At 38.3% G+C, this 21,149-nt stretch overlaps 1 protein-coding gene and 1 long non-coding RNA gene across 24 annotated transcripts in view; one reads left to right on the forward strand and one right to left on the reverse strand.

Annotated features, from left to right (window-relative positions):
* Positions 1 to 91: 91 nt before the first annotated feature.
* Positions 92 to 16,562, forward strand: LOC107326857 (uncharacterized). Its single transcript, XR_003084112.2, has 4 exons — positions 92 to 444; positions 6,985 to 7,080; positions 12,020 to 12,148; positions 15,061 to 16,562. It is a non-coding gene; the product is annotated as an uncharacterized LOC107326857 (long non-coding RNA).
* The window catches only part of BAZ2B (bromodomain adjacent to zinc finger domain 2B), a 214,393-nt gene continuing 205,530 nt past the window's right edge, over positions 12,287 to 21,149 (reverse strand). For 22 of the 23 annotated variants that reach the window (XM_088146609.1, XM_088146600.1, XM_088146596.1 and 19 more), the window contains 4 exons: positions 20,008 to 20,154; positions 17,260 to 17,525; positions 16,567 to 16,710; positions 12,287 to 13,778 (listed from right to left, as the gene is read on the reverse strand). In XM_088146609.1, coding sequence (XP_088002735.1) covers positions 13,625 to 13,778; positions 16,567 to 16,710; positions 17,260 to 17,525; positions 20,008 to 20,154 — 711 coding nt within the window. In that variant the 3' untranslated portion in view covers positions 12,287 to 13,624. Of the gene's footprint in view, positions 13,779 to 16,566; positions 16,711 to 17,259; positions 17,526 to 20,007; positions 20,155 to 21,149 lie in introns of those variants that run through there. The other variant, XM_088146614.1, reaches the window with a different exon arrangement.

Consider the following 21,149-nt stretch of genomic DNA (forward strand, 5'->3'; position numbering starts at 1 on the left):
CTTCAGAACGCGGAAGCAAAAAAGGGGGCGTGTTCGTGAGAGCAGGGACGTGACATCGCGACAGCTAGACAAAGTCTGGAAACTCCGTTCCGATTTTCTCTTCGCGGCTCCCCCAACCCTGTCCCTGTACATTGAGGCTTGACGTGGGCGGAAACTAGATTTAAGACGAAATGGGAATAAGATAGAGGGCTGGGAGCCGTAATAGTCCAATAAATGTGCCCGAATTAAAGAACGCACGGTCTTTTCCAGGCTTACCTTGCGCTGAATCCCTTTAAACTCACTGGGGCTTAAAGGCGTGTTGGACGAAGTTCACTTTCAAGATTTTCAGCTGGCAGAGTTTGAACAGCCTCCCATCTAAATTTCAAGTTTGTGCTTTAATGATTGCAATATAAAAAGTATTTGTCTTGTTAACCTGATCCATTAGGTTGCCAAATCCAAATGACTGTAAGTATTCCTGAGATACACAGGAAGGCAAAGTCATGTTCTCTAGAAGGTTTTTTTTGGGGGGGGGGGGTCAATCATATCTACGTGTGTCAGGTGTGTGGTAGAAAATAGGGCTTGTAATATGCACTAGCTGTTACTAGGCACATGCAGTAGATAGAATGTAATTTGCCTACTACTTTAATAAATAGCACTGCTGCAATAGCCCTCTGGTTGTTAATAATAACCTTAAGAGGTTGAACCTAAATACTGATACTCAGAGAGTAATCACTAAGGTAAATATTTTAAATATTTATTCAAATCTAAGTCCCAATCAGAACTTGCATTTTTTAAATTTGATGGGATAAAGATCTCTTAGATTTAATGTAACTTGGTTAACTTGTCATCCTTAAAATTGATAAGTGACTACTCCCTTTTACTAAATCAGCCTGAAGGAGTTCCTAAGGAAACATCCTGTCTCTCATAGTGGTGAATCAGACATAATTTAAAAATACCTATATCGATGGCCATCACATGGTAGGAAACTCCATAGTTTAACTATGTGCTGTATGAAGTGCTTCCTTTTATCTGCCCTGGATCTCATACTATTCACCTTCATTGGATGACTACAGAATGGGGGGTGGGAGGGAGGGAAGCTTAAATTTAAATTTAAATTCAGTAAGATTTCAAATATATTTTTTGTTGTTTTTCCTGTCTCAAAACAATGGCAATGGCTTAGATCCAAACTGATGCTTCTTCTTAGGAATGTTCTTTCAATGGAATTCTGTTCACAGATAAAATGCTTCCACTGGTGGAAAAACATATCCTCCTTGATCCTGTAAAATTTACAGTCTATGTGTGTTTGTGTGTGTGAGTGAGTCTGTGTGGAGGAGAGAGGGAATTAATGAAAATCTACACACCTCTTCCTTCAGTGGAGGAAATCTGAGTAAGACACATTCATAGACATGTGTTAAGATCCAAACTAATAAATGTACAATAGCTATTTGCCTAATGACCAGTGATATGTAAGTATCCCCTCTGGCAACTGGAATTAAAAGTTTTGTTAATGTGAAAAAAAATTGTTCTATGCTTTGCAGATAATTAGAGTGTCCCTTGGACAAGTATATTTTAAAAACGTACTGAATGCCAAGTGAATTTGTAAGTGTCATCAAAAATAACTAAAGTTTTAGGGCGCCTTGAAGACTAGCAGTTATTATGGTATTGTTATTTATAGTTAAGTCTATTAGTATTTTTGTGAACTTGCCTGGTTCTTTTAGAATAGGATTCCTCACACAGTGGTATGCTGTACGCATTGTATTTTACAGTTCAACCCTATACATGTCTTCTCAGAAGAATGCCCTGTTGAGTCCAATGGCACTTATTCCCAGGTAAATGGGTATAAATCGTACTACTTTGGCTTAGTAAATGCTGCTGCTGCTCCTTCTTGTCTTCCCTCTGTTGTTTTATGTCTCATTCATCGCAATTGCGTACTTGAAGATTTATACCCATTTACCTGGGAATAAGTGCTATTGAACTCAGCAGGGCAGTCTTCTGAGAAGACAAGTATAGGGTTGAACTGTAAATGAACTTCACATGCCCCCATGTCATGATACATCTTAAACATACTTCTAGTCCTGCAAATTCTGCTTAAATCACAATGATAACAAATCTGTTCGCTGTATAACAAGTGGTTCTAAAATGTTTGTAGCAACTGGAAGGTAGTTATTGCCATTGCAGTAAACAAAAGACAAAATTGTATTTGAGAGTTTATGGACCCTGGTAGTGACTTCCTTTACTGATGGTTTCAGGTCACTGATACTTAGAAGAAAATGTCCAAATATTTAAAGGCTTTAATTTGATTGATGGTAAAACTGTTGATTTCCCTTTTTTTTTTAATAATAATTTTATTAAAGATTACAATTGAAAAGATAAAAACTATACAAACTAAGAAAATATAGAAGTAAAAAGAAAAATTAGAAAGTGCAGAAAAGAAAAGAAAAAAGAATAGAAAGAGAAAGAAAAAGAAAAAGAAAAGAAGGGGGAAAAAGGGGGAAAATATATAAAGAAGTAACTTCCCCCTTCATCACAAGTATAGACAATTTTAGTAAATTATCACCATTTCTTAAGATACAACAAATGCTCTCTTCTTTCCATATCTCATCTCTTAATTATAAACAAAATCTTAAAACCTCGTCATTCATTCCTGGTCAGCAAAAGTCCATTAAAGGTTACCACAGATAACTACATATCTATTTTAACCTTGATTAAATAAATCAACTTTATATTCCTTCCCTGTACTTTTAACAATCTTGGTTTTTAATCCCTTCAAATAATGTCCTGGAACTTGATTTCTTTTCATTTTTTCTTTATCTCTTCTCAGAAAATCCTTCAAAACTTTAACAGGCCTCTTTTGTAAATCCAGTATAGAAAAGTTATCCAAATCACTCTTCTGGTTTGTTATTTGTATGTCCCTTTTAATTATCAACACACCAACCAGTTTCATTTGTATATCCAGTATATTATCTTTTTCCATAACATTCTTGTAACTTGACATTTTTAATTCCACATTCAAATCAATTTCAGCCTTGTCTGATAGAGCGTGTTCCTCTTCTGTAACATCATTTACACACCATCTACTTATGATGACAGACAATCTTAGAATTAACTTCTGAGTCCATTGGAATCTTAGTTTTTTCTAGCTCCCTCTAGTGTCCAACCTTCAAAGTCCCATTCTATCATGTTTTCCCCCCCCTACTGAATCTAAACAACAGCAATTTCCCATGGGAAGGATTCGTATAATTAAGTTCAAAGCCTTATTTCAAATCCATCTGGACCCTTAGTCAGTTTTTAATTTTCCAAAATCAACACTCTAAATACCTTTTTGCTGTTTATTCCAAAAAGTAAAATTTTTCTAAATCCTTAAACTCATATTTGAAACTTCTTTCGGTAAGGAGAAGGAGATTCACCCAGTGAATGTGATAAAAACTTGTCATTCCAAAGAATATTTGAAAAACAGTAAGAAAAAATCTCAAAGGTAAATAAAAATTAAGGTTTGGTCAAGCTTTATGTCTATATAGGCTACATTACAGCTGTGAGCTTAGATGGAATCCCTTGACTTCCAGCCCCTTGCATAAGCCAAGTACTAAATTCCAACGAATTTGAACAAATTTCTTAAATGTCCTCTTCTTTACTCTTTCTTGAAAAAAGTTTAATTCAGATGTTTATATAAAAAATATACTGTCAACCAATAACTGCAAATGTTAATAATAATTCATTTGGGTCATCTTCCATTCACAAACAATCACCAATTCTTGGTATCTTGAAAGATTCCAAATACAGAGAATATAGCTATGAAGAACATATGCATCCCTGACCCACAACAATGTCTCTAAAACTGCGTTAATAGTCCTGTGGATTTCTACCCCAAATGTGGCAATAGTAGAACATGCCTAGACCATATAAATTAATATTCCAACTCTCACATTGCACCACCAACAGCCACCCAAGTGCAACTAGGCCTCTGAAAAAGTTAATTTGGGAATGGAACTGTATGGCACTTTTATTTCCCAAGTTTCAATAAAATGCCAATAAGAAGACTTGAGATGAGACTTCTGATGAATAGCAGATGTATTTTGATCAAGACACAGCTGGGTGACCCCAATCAACACATTAACAAAAGATGTTGATGGAATCACACCTCACAAAACAAACATCAGAGGCTTTATAGACATTTAAATCTGTAATCAGATAGTACATCCCCTCATACCCATACAAGGGATTTTTGGGACGGTCTGAGCAAGTGAAAGGTGGTTCTTAGGAAGGTAAACTTAAATGTAATTTTTTCTTCTGGTTACCAAGGGAATGGCATACCAGATTCTTCTTATCTTTCTCTAGAATGTAGGGCCTCACAACTGTTGCAAAAAGCTTGGTACAACATTGAGCTTTTACTCGGCTAATTGCTTATTCGAAGACAATCGGGCATTCAGCAAAGAGATAAGGGGGGGAAGAAACCAATGCTCTTTACAAAACAAAAGCAAGTTAACCCTTTAGAAATAAAATAGAGTGCACTGTTACAGGTATGGTTATACATTATGTGAAGCATATATATATATATATAAAATATAAAATTGTGTATATATAGAATATAAAATTGTGTATCAAAATAATGCCCTTCAGAACATTCAGAGTTTCCCCCAATTCCATGTTAAATCAGGTGTTCTGGGCATTGTTCAGTGATTTCTGGAAGTAAATCTTCTGAACTGAAGCCCTTCAAGCTGTTCCAGACATGCATTTCTACTGAAACACACCTGTTTCAGGGCTAGACCATCCCCAGTCCTGAATACCTTGCAGTGCTTCAACTTTAGAAGATTTGCTTCTAGAAATCACCAAATCACCCCTAAAACAGGATGATCTGGGAGGAGGTTTGGAATGGTCAGAAGGGAAGCATAATATTCCATTTTTGAATCAATGAAATTTGCATATTTCTAATTACAAATTAAAAAAAAAAGTGTATAAACCCTACTATTCCTATTATTAATCTACTATTAACTTATGGAAAACCTCTAGACAACTCCTGGAAAAGCTGGAGAAATTGAATGTTCTATTCCCAGAAAGATAGATTTTGCACATACCTAATCAGTTAATTTCTGAGATTTTCAATATATACAAAAATAAAAGAATTATATTAAATTCTATTGTAATAGATACATTCTAAGACAAAAAACATTAATTTTACATTCTATAAAATAAAAGTGCAACTTCTGTTGGTTTGAAGGTCACACAAGATTTTGTGTAACATGTCAAGGCCTGTATTGAAAAGTAAGTGAGGCAAGGGCCCATTTTCAGACAGGTTTTCAAGAATGCTAGGAGTGAAATAAGTGGGTTATGCAACTGCAGGGCTTAAAGCACTTATCCTGTAAAACAACCTAAAACTCCAAAGAATGCAAAATTGGGGCTCGAATTTTTGCCCCTGCCCATTCTTGATATGTTGGTGAGATGTATGTGGCCACACTTTAAAGCGAACTTTCACTGATTCACCATCAATCAGATCATCAAATTTCAGTCCCCAGATTGGGTAAGCATTACAAACTTGTGCTCAGTCAGAATTACAAGAAGTTATGTAAATATCAAGTGATGGTAATTACATGAAACCAGATTAATGATATTGGCTAAGGCAGTTTAATGTTCTCAGTATATCTGGATTGCATTCTGTTGCATATAGAAAATATTTGAAAAACATTCCTTCCATAGTGCTCATACTAAATAACAACATTTCATTGCAATTTGCCTTTCAATCCCATCATTGGTTTTCTTTAGTAAGTCTCCAAATGTTTTAAGTTTTCATTAATTGTTGCACTATTCTTACAATGTAGGACAGAATTAATTACACAAAATGCAAAACAATAAGCTTGCTTGCTTATTTGTTTTGTCCAGTCCCCAGATTGGGTAAGCATTACAAACTTGTGCTCAGTCAGAATGACAAGAAGTTATGTAAATATCAAATTTTTAGCATCTCATCCAGTCTTTAGTGCTTCTATTCATTGCTTTAAAATTGCATAATTAAAATAGAATGGTAAACATAGAAGCTAATGGTTATATTCAGACAAGGTTCAGAACCATAAACTATGATTTATAAACTAAACTAGGTAAGCCAAAACCAAGCACTTTATGTTTTGAGTAATAATGTGGTATGTTTTGGCTTTGCAGGTAGCCCTTGTTAACACATGGTGTGAGCACAGCCAATATGATTTAGCCAACTTTAAAATAATAACCTGAGGAACATTAGATGTAGCTGATGAACATAAAAATATACCAATGTATATGTATGTAAAGTTCCATGGTATGAAATTGGAAAACCAAATTCCAGCTAATAAGTACCCATTTTTTAAAAAAGTAGAAATCATTATCATCATTTATTAGATTTATTATAGCCACCCACTCCAAAAGAGGTTATAAATGCCCTTCTCCTTGGTTAAGAGCGAGGGGCTGCGTACATAATGGTCCTTGCCTGGGACCAGTCTGTTCTATCCAATAATGTTTTTCTGAGCAGTCAAGCCCCTTTTTACAAACCAGAAAGGTACTTACACCACACCTCTGTTTCCAAATTCCGAAGAGTACTAACTTCAGCACACATCAACGCTCCCCTCACAGCAGTTTTGGAGGGCCGATACAAAAAAGTCCCCTTTGAGCCGAGGCTGTGCCCATGCGGACAAGGGGCTGTTGAAAACTACAGCTCTCGTGCTGTTACACTGTTCCCTCTATAAGGACTCAAGGACCCGCCTTATAACTTGTTACCTGGTAAAACACCCTGGAAATTCTGATCTTTTTTATGTACGGTTTTTGGTACCAGATCAGTATGATTCAGTTTCCTTGAATGTAGCTAAGTTTTTTTATACTGCCTGTAAAATTAGGCAGACTTTGATTATCCAGTGATGAACCCACCACCAGTTGTAATATTTTATCTTGTTTTATTTTTACTTTATTTTTATTTTTAATGTGCTTTTGTTTGCAATTCTGGTCAGCGACCGTAATGAAAATATTCATTCATTCATTCCTTGCCTGCAGCCCATTAGGCATTCAAAAACTGGCCAATTCACTGTCTGCACTCCGGCTGAGCTTGCTTCCCTCACTATTTCTCAAATGGAGTTGGCATCTCTGGAGGTAATTGTCTTTAAAGCATTTGTGTGCTTATGTGTGTGCATACACGTGCATGTGCCTTCGAGTCAGTCTTGACTCCTGGTGACTACATGGATAAGTCCGTGCTGTTTTCTTGGCAACACTTTGCCCTGCCTCCTTCCTAGGGCTACGAGGGAGTGACTGGCCCAAAATCACTCGGCTGGCTTCATACATAAGGCAGGGCAGGAACTGACTGCCTGCTAGTTTCCAGCCTAGTGTCTTTAACCACTACACCAAAATGGCTCTCAATTTAAGTATTACAGTAGTACAGTGTATTTCACTGTATGCACCTTGACATTCCTTTTTTAGACATCCCCACTAAAAATGTGCATGTCTGCAAAAACCAGGGTGGCAAGAGTGACACCTGGGATGTTGAGATAGCATAGGATACCATATACTGGAAGGGAGCTAACGTTTTGGCAGCAGGTTGATCACATGATCACATGAATAAGAAACTTATTATTTAGGTTCAGGCTCATTACCTTTACATTCTCATTATGATGCTTAATTTTACAATTTCCTTCATGCAGTTGAAAAAATAAATAAATAAATAGCCAACGTGACAGTAGCAGCTTAACTTTTTAATGAAAGTCCAGCCCTAGACCCTGGACAGCATGCTGGAATCGAACACAGGATGGCCTAGGCAGGAGAGGCCTCCCTAGTTATTCTAAAGGAGGAGCTCAGCCTACCTCAGTTGTTGTTATGCTTAATTTGGGGCCTTTGTGGTGGTAAAAAGTACATCCCCACATACCCATGAGCTGCATTCACTATCAAACCTATGCCATGCCCCTCCCTCCATGGGGACGTCTTCACGTGCCCTTGTAAGAAAACATTCGCAGCGAGCTGAATTGACCCTGCTTGGCAACAGAGGGAAGAAGCAAACAAGGACCAATGGCCAAGTAAGCCAGTGGTTGATAAGCACTGGCCATATCTTAAAGATAGCATAGCTGCCATGCTGACCTAGTAGGAAGGGATAAATAATGTCGCCCAGATAGGTTTGTCAAAAAACATTCCAATGTCATGCTGTAATGAACACTGTGTTTGCCTTTTGCTTTGTCTTTGACTTGTCTTTGAAATGTAGTACACCAACAGTATATAAGCTGTGGTTCTGTTTTTGCTCAGGGCTGCTCAACAACCTGCCAATGCTTTGCTGGGAGATTGGTGTACACTGTTTTGTTGTTTGCATGCCTAATAGAAGTATATTGTATCTTCAAGGTGATTTTGTTGCTTTACATGAGCCAGGTTTCATTTTTAAATTTTATTTTATAAAACACACACTCAGAGACATACAAATCGTCCTCGACTTACTACCACAATTGGGACTGGAATTTCTATCACTAAGTGATGCGGTCGTAAAGCAAGAGGTCACATGAACTTCCTACATGTGGCTCCCTGAGCCAACCCCTGGTGCTTTCCCATTGGGTAAAACTGCTTCTGGCCTTCCCCATTGGTTGGCATTCTTATTTGCACCACACTGCTGGGCTGGGGAACCACGTGTAGGAAGTGTTCACCGGAGAAGTTGGAGCTCCTGGGGTAGCATGGTGGCTGCAGGTCCAAAAAGGAGACAGCAAAGGCAGCAAGGTGCTTCTGCTTTGGTCATGGCAGCTGGGCGCAAAAGGTGAAAGGTTGGTACAGGGAACTGGAAGAGAAGGCAGCTGGGCGAATGAATGCTTGCTGGGGCTTCCCAGGCACTCTGGCTTGCTGGCTCTCGCTGGCGCTTGGTGGGGCTTCCTGGCTGCTGTGGCTTGGTGCCATGCTGTTGGGGTGGGTTGGGGCAGTTGAGGCTTCCAGGGGCGGCTGTGGCTTCACACTGCAGCTCAGGGGCTTCTTGCAGCCCCAGAGCTGCAGCACACCAAGAACCCCCTGAGCTGCAGTGTGGCAAGCAGCCCCAGAGCTGCACAGTTCTGGGGCTGCTTGCCATCCCACAAGGCAGGGTGCAGGGCAGCCAAAAAGGCAGAGATGGGGAGGAGATAGGTGGGTGGGGGGAATTGAAGCTCACCTACAGTTGTAAATGTGGGTGGGCTGCCAAGCATGCAAATATCAATCATGTGACTGCAGGGGTGCTGCATTGGCTGTAACTCTGGGCACCAGTCATAAGTCAATTTTTTCACCATGTTCATAATTTCAATCGCTGACCAACTGGTCATAAGTCAAGGACTACCTGTATTAAATTAACTTAAGCAGATTCAAGAATGCCTGCAATTTTGTTGTTGATGTTATATGCACGTTTGGGTGGTATGTTTGGGATACGGCCTTTGTCTTTCGGCCAGGGAGCAGAATGTTGAATGTTGCCCTGAGCAGTAACGCTCTAGCATAACCGAAGTGCTAAGTTAGATGTAGAGGTGGCAATCCACTTGATGCCCTGTAGGTCAGAAGATGGTTTAATAAAACATCTGTGAGACCCTACCTCTTTGAGCATACACGCATCAAATGCCTAATCATTCTGGATCAGCTGATAAGTACCTGTTAATCCAGCACCAGACAACTGAAGTAAACAGGAAACAGCTATTTCGAACTGCATATCTTTCACCATAGGGTTCCACTTCTTGCCTTTTTTCCTTTTTACAGTTGAGAACAAAAAATAAAACTCTAATGTCCTAATTTGGCTTGGAGCCACCACCATGGACAGACTGGGAGTAATCTTGGATATGAATTGCGTATTATCCCAGGTTCTGAGTCCTCATGATAAACAAGTTCTTTAAATGTGTGTGATTTAGTCTGTCGTGCAAATACTTCTTTTGAATTAGAACTCCTTTGATGGCATGCATGGTCTTTAACCAAGTAGTCTGTCATAAATGTTACCTGTTGAATTAAAGTTGATATAGTTACATGTTATATTGTTTATTTGCTAAATTTAAATTTATATTTATGGGGTTTTTTTAGAGATCTAAAAATAGTTTGCATGCTATGTATGTATTTTGGATAGAACTGGAGCTTTTTGTCACTACAAATGGGAATTTATTTATTTATTTAACATATTTCTATGCCACTGCAATCAAAATGAGTCTCGGTGGCTTAAATTCTTATGTATTATCTGTGTATTTCACTGTTAAGTTGTACTGGAATGTTAGAGGTCTACAGACGAGTCATACTGTTTGGCAACCTTTGAACATTTATTGCCTGTGTACCACTCTGACCCCAATTTGTTTTATGACTGCTAATAAATTCTTAGTTGGGCCCTTCCTCCGTTCTATATCCTGTTAGAGAAAAATAAATGTTACACTGAGAAAGTAAGATTATACTTTCTTTCTGTCCACCAACTTGAAGTTTTTCACTACAGTTCTTGTTAACGACTTTAGCCATAATATGGATAAGGCAAGTAGAACAAATCCTCCTTTCAGCCTTTAGAAACTAGAGATAAAATAGCAGTTTCAAATGTGGATAACACAGAATAGTTTACTAAAAGCAACTGCCTAGTTCTTAGTCACATGTGATGCAGCCTAGAAATAACGCAGTCCAAATGGCACACATCTGAAATTCTCACAGGCCTCGTGACAAAAGCATTAAAAATCTGGTATCAGAATGAAATTGAATTCCAGTGGAAGTGCTGTGTACCACATCTTCTTCATGGTATAAACTAGAGATTTTCAAACTTTCTTGGTTTACGATGCCCTTAGAGACTCAGTAATTTCTTCACGGTACCCCTAGTCTGTGCAGTGTCCAACAGACATCAAGTATTGCTGTTTCCCTCAGAAGCTGAGGTGCATAGTTGGGAACCGCAACTATAAACACTTGTCCCTGTAAAGTCAAATTCTTTGATATTAGTACTACAGCTGTGAAATACCACTATGCAGTGAGTTTTAATTCTGAGTAGACACAGGTGATCTGCACTTTAAGCAAGTCTGATTACAGCAGTGGGGGCCAGGGGATTGCATCTGGTTTGCATAGAAAGTGGCCAAGCCTGTCAAAACACTGTAAGAAAATCTCAGCAGCCCTTAGGAAGGCTTTCTCTGAAAAGTGTCTGTATTTTCCAATTGGTTGCAAAATGTAGCAGTTGGGCTGCTAAGGTGCAAGGTACAGGGATCATATCAGCCAGTACTGAAAGATCTGAACTGGTTGCCATTCAAAGTATTGATACTGGCCTTTCAAATCCTGAACAACATAAGGACCACTTTTTCTGTTATGGACATGCCTGGCTTACACAATGTATAAAGGGGGTCCTTTTCAAGATGCTCCCACTGACAGAGATCCCGCTATCACAAGGGAGAGGTCCCCCTGTGTTGTTTCCAGGGTATGAAATGTATTCTTTTGGAAGTTGTCCCTCTTGCCCCTTAGAAATATATATACAGTATATTAAACAACGTTTTGTTTTTTTCAATTTTGTTAGTCTCCTTGAGTGTTTGCCAGACCAGAAAGACAGAGTATAAATCAAATAAATATAAAAGTATGATGTGTCTGAAATAGTAGCACAAGGTTAGAGGTTGCTAAATAGAAATTAGGATCTGGTGCTGGTGTACTTCCACAGATGTGAGACATCAGTTACGGTTGTCTTCCTGAAACAAGACATGCTTGAGGAAGAGTACTGGTGGGCCTGAGTCTTCTGAATCTAAAGCCCTACGGTTCTCCCACCAGGCACAAGAGATCTGTCCCTCAACTATGCCAGGCTGGAACTTATGTAGATAATTTCCCTCCTATTGTCACCAATGAGAATTTCAGGAAAATTCTATTATACCAGGGGAAAAAAAGTAGGAGTTGGCAAGGGATTAGATATAATAGATCATATATTATGATCTCACTTAAGGATTGTTTGGGTTAGTTCTCTCATAACATTCATGCAGCTCCAGGTAGCTTCCATTTGGCAGTTTTAAAGCTGACATTCTGGAAATGACCAACAGATTCTGGTTTAACCCCAGACTGGACGGAAGTACATCCAAAGCAACCTGGTCATAAGCTATGGCTCTGATTCTCCCCATATCTTTTACAGAAGCAGATATGCAGCATGCTGGTGACAGAATGTTCCAGAAAACACCAGGATGTTCTATTTTCTTCTGGCCTATTCCAAAAGAAAAAGGGAAACCCCCAATATTCCCCAGAATGTTCTCTCCCCAGAATGGTGAGTTTTGCCCTCAAATGTTCCATATAGTACACTTTCCCTTATAATTGTAAGAAAAAAAACAATGTTGCTAATAAAGACAGTTTTTTTTTTAAATGGGTCTGAATAACATAGAATTAAAATAACTGAGAAAAAAACTGGTTTGCAAAACAGTCTTTTATTGTATCCGTGCCACACATACTAGTGAAAAATAACACTCCTAAAAAAAAAAGAATGCTACCTTTTCCACAACATTTTGTTTTAAATGAAACTTCAAGTACTCTTACATAGGTACAAAAAAAAAAATCTGATCTATCTGCCTCCAACAGGCCACCACAACACACAGTAGGTAAAACACAGTGGTTACAAATTTTTTTTGTTTTCTTTTTTTCTTTTTTGTTGTTTCTGTGGCAAGGCAAATGGAGGGAAATGTTTTTATGAAAAAATACTGTGTGCGTAAGAAATTGTCACATTTTTATTCCACATGGATACAAATGATTATACTCGAATTTGAGGCCCTGGTGGCTTGAAATTATATAACAAAATAGAAAAATGGAAAACTAATATCCCCTACACCCTGTTTTAAAGGCAGGCACTACAAAGATTAAGGAGACTCCACAGTGTTGGTAGAGGATACTTACTGTACAAGCCATATAGCTGTAATTACCTTAAAACTAAAATAAAATGCTACAGTCCTTTCTAAGGCATAAACAATAATGTCTGCAAACAATATGTACACATCATACATATTTAAAACAAGACTTAATATAAACAATAATGAACAGTATATACATATGTTTCATTTTTTTCTTCACTGTTTTGAAATACAATTTAACTACACAAGTGATGCAGCAACATATATATAAATGTACTTGTAACTCTACAGTAAAGTTTAATTTTTTCGTGCTTTTACAGCACATCAGTGTAAACAGTTTTACTTGGCTTTGTTTTGTTTTTTTTTTAATTTTAAAACATTCCTTGTTGTATTTTCAACATTTAAAGCAATTTTTTTTTTAATTCTTCCTTTTCACAGAAAACGAAGAGTCTGGATGCTATTTAATCATAAATAATTCATAAAATTAAATACGTTTACTAAAAATAAACTACAAAGTAAAAAAAATGAAAAATAGATATTTATTGAAAGGGGAAATACAACTTTTTTCCCCAACTAGAGCTCTGGTGGTTGAATATTCAGTGCGTTTTGATATATTTTAAATTGCTATTGCACTATTACACCCCTTATGTTTAAATTCTTTGGGTGTGCTTCCCTGTTCTACCTAAAATAGTTTGATAAAACACACAAACCAAGAACCAAGGGCCATGGTTGCTGTAGGAGTGAAACCTTAAGAATTAGCACTACTCCCCGTGATACCTTAAGGAAAAATAAAACAGTCATTAGTTATGCATGTGCCTTGTACTTTAATGTAAATACACTTCACATTGCTGGTCTTATTTGTCCTCATTTAAGAAAAGAAAACATGCTGGACTGTGATCACTTCAGCTCACTTTGAAAATCTCTGTCCATTTTTTTTCAAAATGTTTTCTCATGTTGTGGCCAGCCCGACCAATGTCAGAATCATCTTCATTAAATGTTTCACAGTTGTCAAACACAAGCCTGACATCTATAGCAAAAGCTTCAAGATTAGGATATCTGAAACAAACAAACAAACAAAAAAAAAAACAGCAGTGTTCTTTACACGTGGAGTTAAAGCAGAAAAATAAAACTCCTGCCAAGGAGAAATAGGGTATTTTGTTTAAAATTGGACTGTGGTGTAAATCAGCAAATTCTACCAAAGTCAGTAGCCAACCATTATGTTTTTTCTGTAATATATTAGCAATAAAGTCTAATTTCAATACAGTACTATTGTAGCAGCAGTAACACACCTTCTAGAATAATTTGATCTTTGATTGATTTATTATATGCCATCAAGTCAGTGTCAACTCATAGCAACTAGACAGGCAAATCTTCTCCAGGTTGATCCGTCCTGATCTTATATAGAGTAATATTCATTTAAAAATGCCTCTGAGAGATTTGTCTCTCTCCCTGGTTCACGTTACTAGCATCTATTAGATGTAGCACAATTAAACAAATGAAAAATACAAGCTCACTGCATTTCAACAACTGTGAAAACTATTCATTGCTACAAAAGTAACCAGAGAAAATTTTTGCTGCAATTCAGTGCACATTTATTGGAGTCAGTCCCACTGAAGACCATGAGACTGACTTCTAAACAAACGCTCATAAGAAAACTTAAGGGCTGCTGGGGAATGGAAGGGAGTACATAAATAAATATTACATGATTTAAAATAAATTAAAACTTAATTTATTTTGAAAGGAAATAAAACCCTGCATAAATCCCTACGTACACAGTACCTCCATCAGGGCATGCTTGTGAAGGCATTCCTTCCAGCCCAATTTCTGGTGTTTCAATTGTGTTTCGGATTGCTTTCACTCCCCATACCAATATGTACTTCCCTTTTTAGATCCAATTACAGAGGCACCAAACCCCTGCTTATTAGTATCTCATTACTGGTATTATAATCTGAAACCAGAAGGAGTACAGTCTTTTTGGGAGTCTGTTTTAATCCACCAGCAGCAGGCTCCACCTACTGGTAGTTTTCATGAAACCAAAACCAGGCCACATATAACTTGATGCCCAGTTGTCCTTTGTTCAACTTTGTATCATAAAAGAAAAGATGGGTGAATTATTTTTGGGGGGGGTGGGGGTGCTTTCTTGACTTCACCTACCTGCATCTGTGCTCAAATTCAGCATTTAATTTCAACATGAAACCAAGGCATTATTGCTATTTCTAATCAATCTTTCCTCCCTCCCATCAAAGAAGTTTAAAGCCTTTCTAGGCAGCTTCTAATGTCCTGGTGTTTGTGTATGATTGTTTATTATTGATCTTCCTTTACATATCCCTCCCGGAAGACTTTTCAGAAGGGCTACTGTACTGCTGGCCTAGCATGATGCCACCAAATGTGCAACCACACTCAGAAGGGCCTCTGCGTGAAAATCTGTTGCTCTGCCACCAGGCTGCCATGCCACTATAACTGCAGTTCTGCAAAAAAGGCTTCTGAATGAAGATGTATGACCACAATGCTGTGTAACTGCTGTAGCCAGATGTATTTGTTTCTGTATACAGGCATGCCCCTGTATTGTATTTTCATTTTTACCATCTTCCTTCATACCATCACTTTTTTGATTTGCAAATTGACAAATGGAGACTAATACAAGCTCAGACGTATAGGACGTAAAACTGCCAATGGCATTAAACACACTCAGCTATTGCTTAACTTGAAGGTGAACATGGACTGACACTCTTTGAAACTTCTAGCTCACAAAAATACTAAAATGTACATGATTTTAGAACTATGAATATTAGCATAAATCAGAAGAGACCAAAAAGAGAATGCAAAAGTATTCTGATTTCATTTAAATGTGAATTGTAAAAACAGGAAATACAGCATATGGTGATTTATAGTAATGGTTGCTACTTGGATTGCTAAATAAATTAACCTTGATTTTGAGTAACTAAATTCATGCAAGACAAGGCTTTCAATGGCTATATACTGCTTCAAATATTAATTATTTTATAGCATAAGTGGAAGGGTATTATTGAGTTCTTAACTCTCCTCTTTCCAGAGGCATTTACCTGACTACATGGGCTTTGATCTGACCCAGCAAACCTTTTTTAAAAAAATGCAAACACATACAATATAAGCACACACTTGTTGCCTCTTTTCCTCCTGCTGCTGGTCCTCCATTAAGCCCCAAGCACTTCCCCTTGCTCCTTCCAAAGCATATGCAAGCTTAATAATGTAACACAACGCACACATTCTGCACTTCTTCCATTAAGCCATTTTTCCTGACTCGGTGTAAATGTTCTTTGATGGTGGGCCTAAGATCTAATGCATAATTGGACAATTTTGAGTCCATGTCTGCCTTTCGGAGTCATTAACAGGGAATTTCCCTTTGTGAATTCACCTAACAAACTGATTTTTCCCACCTTAAAAAGCAGTTTTGCACCAGATCTCACATATCTTGCAACAGCTATTCCTGAACAGGTAAGAATAAATATTTCCACACCTGTGTGTGTGTGTATATACACACACGTACATACATGTATGTATGTATGTAGCATACTGTATGTATCACAGTGTGGATACTTGCAGAAGCTACTAAATGGGACCTAGCTCCTTCCTGGATAATTAGCCTGATAGATCATTCACACAGCCCAAGAAAGCAACAAAAGCCTCAATCTCCTTTGTAACTACTACTACATACTTACTCACCTTGCCAGCCCTGACTGTTCACCAGTTATGGTATTTTAGGACCTAAAAATATGAGATATCAGACTCTACCTGAATTTTAATTAATCAAAGTGGATTTAAACTTTCACTTTTCTTTTCTGTGGTTCCTCTGATTTTCACTTACTGTCCATTATTTAGCTTCTCTCGAATTGTAGAAAAATCCATGGGTTTTTTAATAACTTTCCTATAACCAGGAACATGTTTCAAATTTACAGGAAGTAGGAAAGGCCAGGCATCTTCATGAGTTTCCAATTCAGACAGGAGCACACTAACAACATTTAGAAAGAAAACCACAAGTCAGTTCTCAGCTATTTTGTACCTCACATTACACTATCTATAAAAAAAAGTCAAATGGCACAATAAAAAGTAACACAATTATTATGGGATTAACTACAACCCATCAGATAGAGAGAGGGATCTTTAGAAAACATATGGGATAGAGGAGAATAGTAAAAAACAAGATCAGAGGAAAATGATACTACAGAAGCTGTGTGTATTTTAGAGAGCAAAACAGCCACATGAGAAAGAGGCACTGAGTTCTGCGCAACTTTCTGCAATTTGCACCAAAACGTGTTTCTCCCAATCAAGCTGTGACAACAGAAGGGAGACTAGTGGAGGACGCAAGTGCAGGAAAGAAGTGGCAGGAAGGTAGCAAGTGGGGCTTTCATTCCATTCATTTCTTTCCCTCTTAATCTGGGTCCTTCAGATCCTTCTTGGTATGTGATTAGGCCAGACTCCATTTTAAACAGCTGCTGTCAATTTGAGAACTTCGGTCTGTTTTCAGATAAAATTTAAAATTAATACAGCCAAGCAATACCTGCACAAAGCCAAGTCCTTGGATTCATCACGTTTTGTTTTCTTCGCAGGGGAGACACTTTCCTGTTTTGATGGACTAACAGAAATGCTGTCTTCAATTTTTCTCTTTTTGGACTCCATTTTCCCCCTCTTAACAGAGCTGCTTACAGATGCTGAGTCCTCTTCTTCCATCTCTACTGTTGGAGGGAATTTCTTGCTTTTCTTGTGTTCATTACTTTTCTTCCCTTTGATCTGATTTTTTTTTACTTTTAAAGTTTGACCACTTGCCTGTATGGGGGGGAAAAACACCAATAAATGAACACACAGCAGAACAAACACATATGTATCTCTGTTAGAAAACCAATTCCCTATGCATCACCATAGCTTTGTCAATGTTGCTTTCACAATATCAACTCTCCCAATTCAAAATTTCCAGGTACATGAAGTGCTGACCCTAGGTCCTGCTAAATTTAAGTCTGAGTCATAAGAGGGTTTATTAATACCACTCATCCCACTACTAGTGGGGGTAGGTCACATTTACTCCGAGAAGGCTATTCCAAAGTGTAGGTGCAACCACAAAAAAGTCATGCCTATGAACTTCTAACCACTACCCCTTTACATCACACATGTGGGGAACCACAAGCAGATTATCCCATGATGTTTCAGTTAGATGGATCAAAATTGAACAGAGAAGGTAATTCTGTAAGTATTCTGTTGCCAGGTCATGTAGGGCTTTAAAGGCCAATACCAACACTTTGATTTGCACTTGGAAGCTAATAGGAAACCAGTGCAGGGCCCAAAGGACAGGTATAATGTGCTCGTATCAGTACACTGGTTGATGCATTCTAGGCCAACTGAAGCTTCTATGCCATCTTCAAAGGCAGCCCCCATGAACACTGCAGTAGTCCTAACGAGAGGTGACAGGACATAAGTTACTGTCCTCTTGCTCTGGATAGGGCTGTAAGTAGCACACAGGATAAAACTGAGCAAAGCCTATTCTGTCTCTGGCCTTCATCTGCCCGTCTAGCAATAGCTGAGTCCAGCAGAACCCCCAAGTTGCAGACTGCTCCTTCACAGGCAGCCCCACCCTATCAAGAGACAACACTAGAGACATCAAAGAAGAACAAACAGTAGCTCTGTTTTGCTTGCACTCAACTTCAGCCTGTTTCTTCCCTTCCAGTTCCTCATAACCTCCATATACTGGGTGAAGATATTGACAGCTTTTCCTGTCTGGCCTGGGATAGCAATGTACAGCTGGGTATCATCAGGATATTGATACCATATCCCAAAATGACAAATGATGTCTCCCAGTGGCTTCATGTAAATGTTAAAAATTTTAACATACATCTTAAAGGGGTGAACCCTGCAGCACCCCCAAGTGAGCAACTGCTTGGCTAATCTTTCTTCACCCCCACCATTGACAGGAACTGCTCACTAAGGAAGGAACAGAACCACTGTGGGACCTTGTCACTGATCCCCAAACTTGTAGATGGTCCAGAAGTATACTATGGTTGATTGTATCAAAGGCTGCTAAGAGATCTAAAAGGACGAAGAGGGATGAACTACCCCACCCAGGTTATGACAAGGATTATCCACAAGAACAACCAATGTAGTCATTGTCCCATGCTTAGATCTGAAATTTGACTGAAAAGAGTTTAGGTAATTTGCTTCCTCTAGGATGCTTGGTAATTTTACCCCAACCCCAGTCTCAGTAACCTTCCTTGAAAAAGGGAAGTTAGAGACAGGGCAATAATTCTCAGATACTGATGGACTGGGAGGTGGAGGGGGCTCATCAGGAGGGCACCACAAGCTAGAGCCACTTCAAGGCTGCAACACCACTTCCTCCCAAACTGAGGCGTGAACCACCTCCCAAATCCAGTCTGTCATGCTCCCCACACACCCTGAAGGAGCAGGGGAGCACAGTGCACAAGTGTCCAGGAACAAACACCATCCATTTCACTGGAGTCCACAGGTCAGAAAGAGTTCCAGATAACATGTTATAGCATTGCCCCAGACACCCATGAGATTCAAGACTTGGATGAATCTTAACAACTTTATTGGCAAAGTGCTATGCTAACAGGTCATAGCAGCCAGGTAGGTCTACTTGTCGCCCTTTCCCTAAAAAAGGATTGGCCATCCTAAAGAGGGCTGTTGAATGATAGCCACAAACACAATAAGAGAGGAGAAGTAGTAATGCTTTTCCTCCCTTATAGTTATGATGTGGGCTCAAACTTGAAGTCGTGCTTGTTCACATACATTTTTCATTTTCCTCCACCAGTGCTCCAGGCATCTCTTCTGCTGTTTTATCTCCCGGTGGTCCTTGGTACATAAGGAGCCAACTGAGGCTAGCTGGCCTGGAGAGGCCCATGGAAGCAATCACATCAAGCAAACAGATTGCCTCCTGTTGCCAGCAGGAACCAAGGACTCAACAGAGTTGCTGCAAAGTCACTGGGAAAATCTTTAAATGCCCATAGAAAACCATCCAGACTCATAAAGTACCTGGAGAGGCCATCCTAATTCTAGCCCTTCATTAATACGTTTTTAAATAGCCATGCATTAGACTGGTTTTCCTAGTAAGAATAGCCTTTATTTAGATAAAGGTTTAGTAAGTCAGAGAGCTGGATTATCCTGTATGTCAGAGGCCTATGTGCGTAGTCAATACATTAACTTATTATTTGCAAACTACCATGTTTAGGTATAATAATTGCATGGCAGTTAGCGAGAAACTTTGAGGGAAAAAGTATCCAGATTTATCTCCAATTCAGATTACCTTTGCTATGCAGGCAGGACAAAACCAGTCACCATCTGGAATAGTACTGATCTTAGGCCTATGGCAGTACGTATGACAACCTTTATCACAGCCATCGCAGAGAAGCAGTAGTTCCTCATTATCTCCTTTTCGACATATTTGGCAGTACTAAAATACAGAGAAATTATTTCAGATAAATGTGTTATTTTCCACTGTAACATGATAACCAGCATGCTATGGGAGACTATAGCAACAATTTAAAATTATGCTCAATATCTGTTGTTATATGGACCATTCACATTTACAGCAGAAGCAGAGAAATAAAGAAATGATCAGTCAACTAAATATATATTCCTCCCGCCTCCTTAATTATATTAGATTTATAGATCTTATCTGAGCCAAAATTCTCCACCAACTCAATTAAGGAAAAATTGAGGAAGTATGAAGATTTTGTAATGTTCTTAAGGCATTTGAAAAATTGATTCCCAGTTATATTATTGTATTTGCAATTGTGCTAAGCTTGTGTTTCAACCTGTGATCATTTGGAGTTCAAATAAAAATATGATGGTCAACTAACACTATGTGGAGAAAGTATTAAATCAGGAATACAGGTGTGTGGATAATGCCAAATCTATGGGGCAGAAAAGCAGATAAGCACCACAGAATGTTGATATTTCAGTATCTGTTTTATTTGACATAAAATTGAAGTTGAAACAGAAGTCACAAGATCATGTGGTCAGCCACTGTGCACACAGGGCTTACCTCCTGATCTTTTACAGGGCAGATTTAGGGAACAGTGGGAATAACATGCCAACTTGGGGCAACATGGTGCTTTCTTTGCACAAAGGACATATAAGTTGTGTCCTTATGTTGAGCTTATTGCTTGCTGGTTAATAAGGGTGTAAATTTTGTGTGGACAGTCCAAGCCTGAGAGCTAAATAGGGGTCACAATTGTCATAAGACTTCATTTTTGAAGGCTATTAATGATAATCTACAATCTTCACTCCAAAATGTATTTGCTTTTATGACATAAGCAGTGCCTAAACTTTGGAAGGAGTTGCTTCATCCTCCAATTTTTAGTGGAGAAACACCATATAAAATGATAGTATTTCCAGTGTTAGTGGAAAATCATTCCAGTGCAAACAATATTAATAAAATATTGT

Source organism: Python bivittatus, unplaced genomic scaffold (genome assembly GCF_059951505.1).
Source record: "Python bivittatus isolate LINGU-HERP-01145 unplaced genomic scaffold, Pbiv_v1 ctg000480_np1212, whole genome shotgun sequence".
Taxonomy (NCBI): domain Eukaryota; kingdom Metazoa; phylum Chordata; class Lepidosauria; order Squamata; family Pythonidae; genus Python; species Python bivittatus.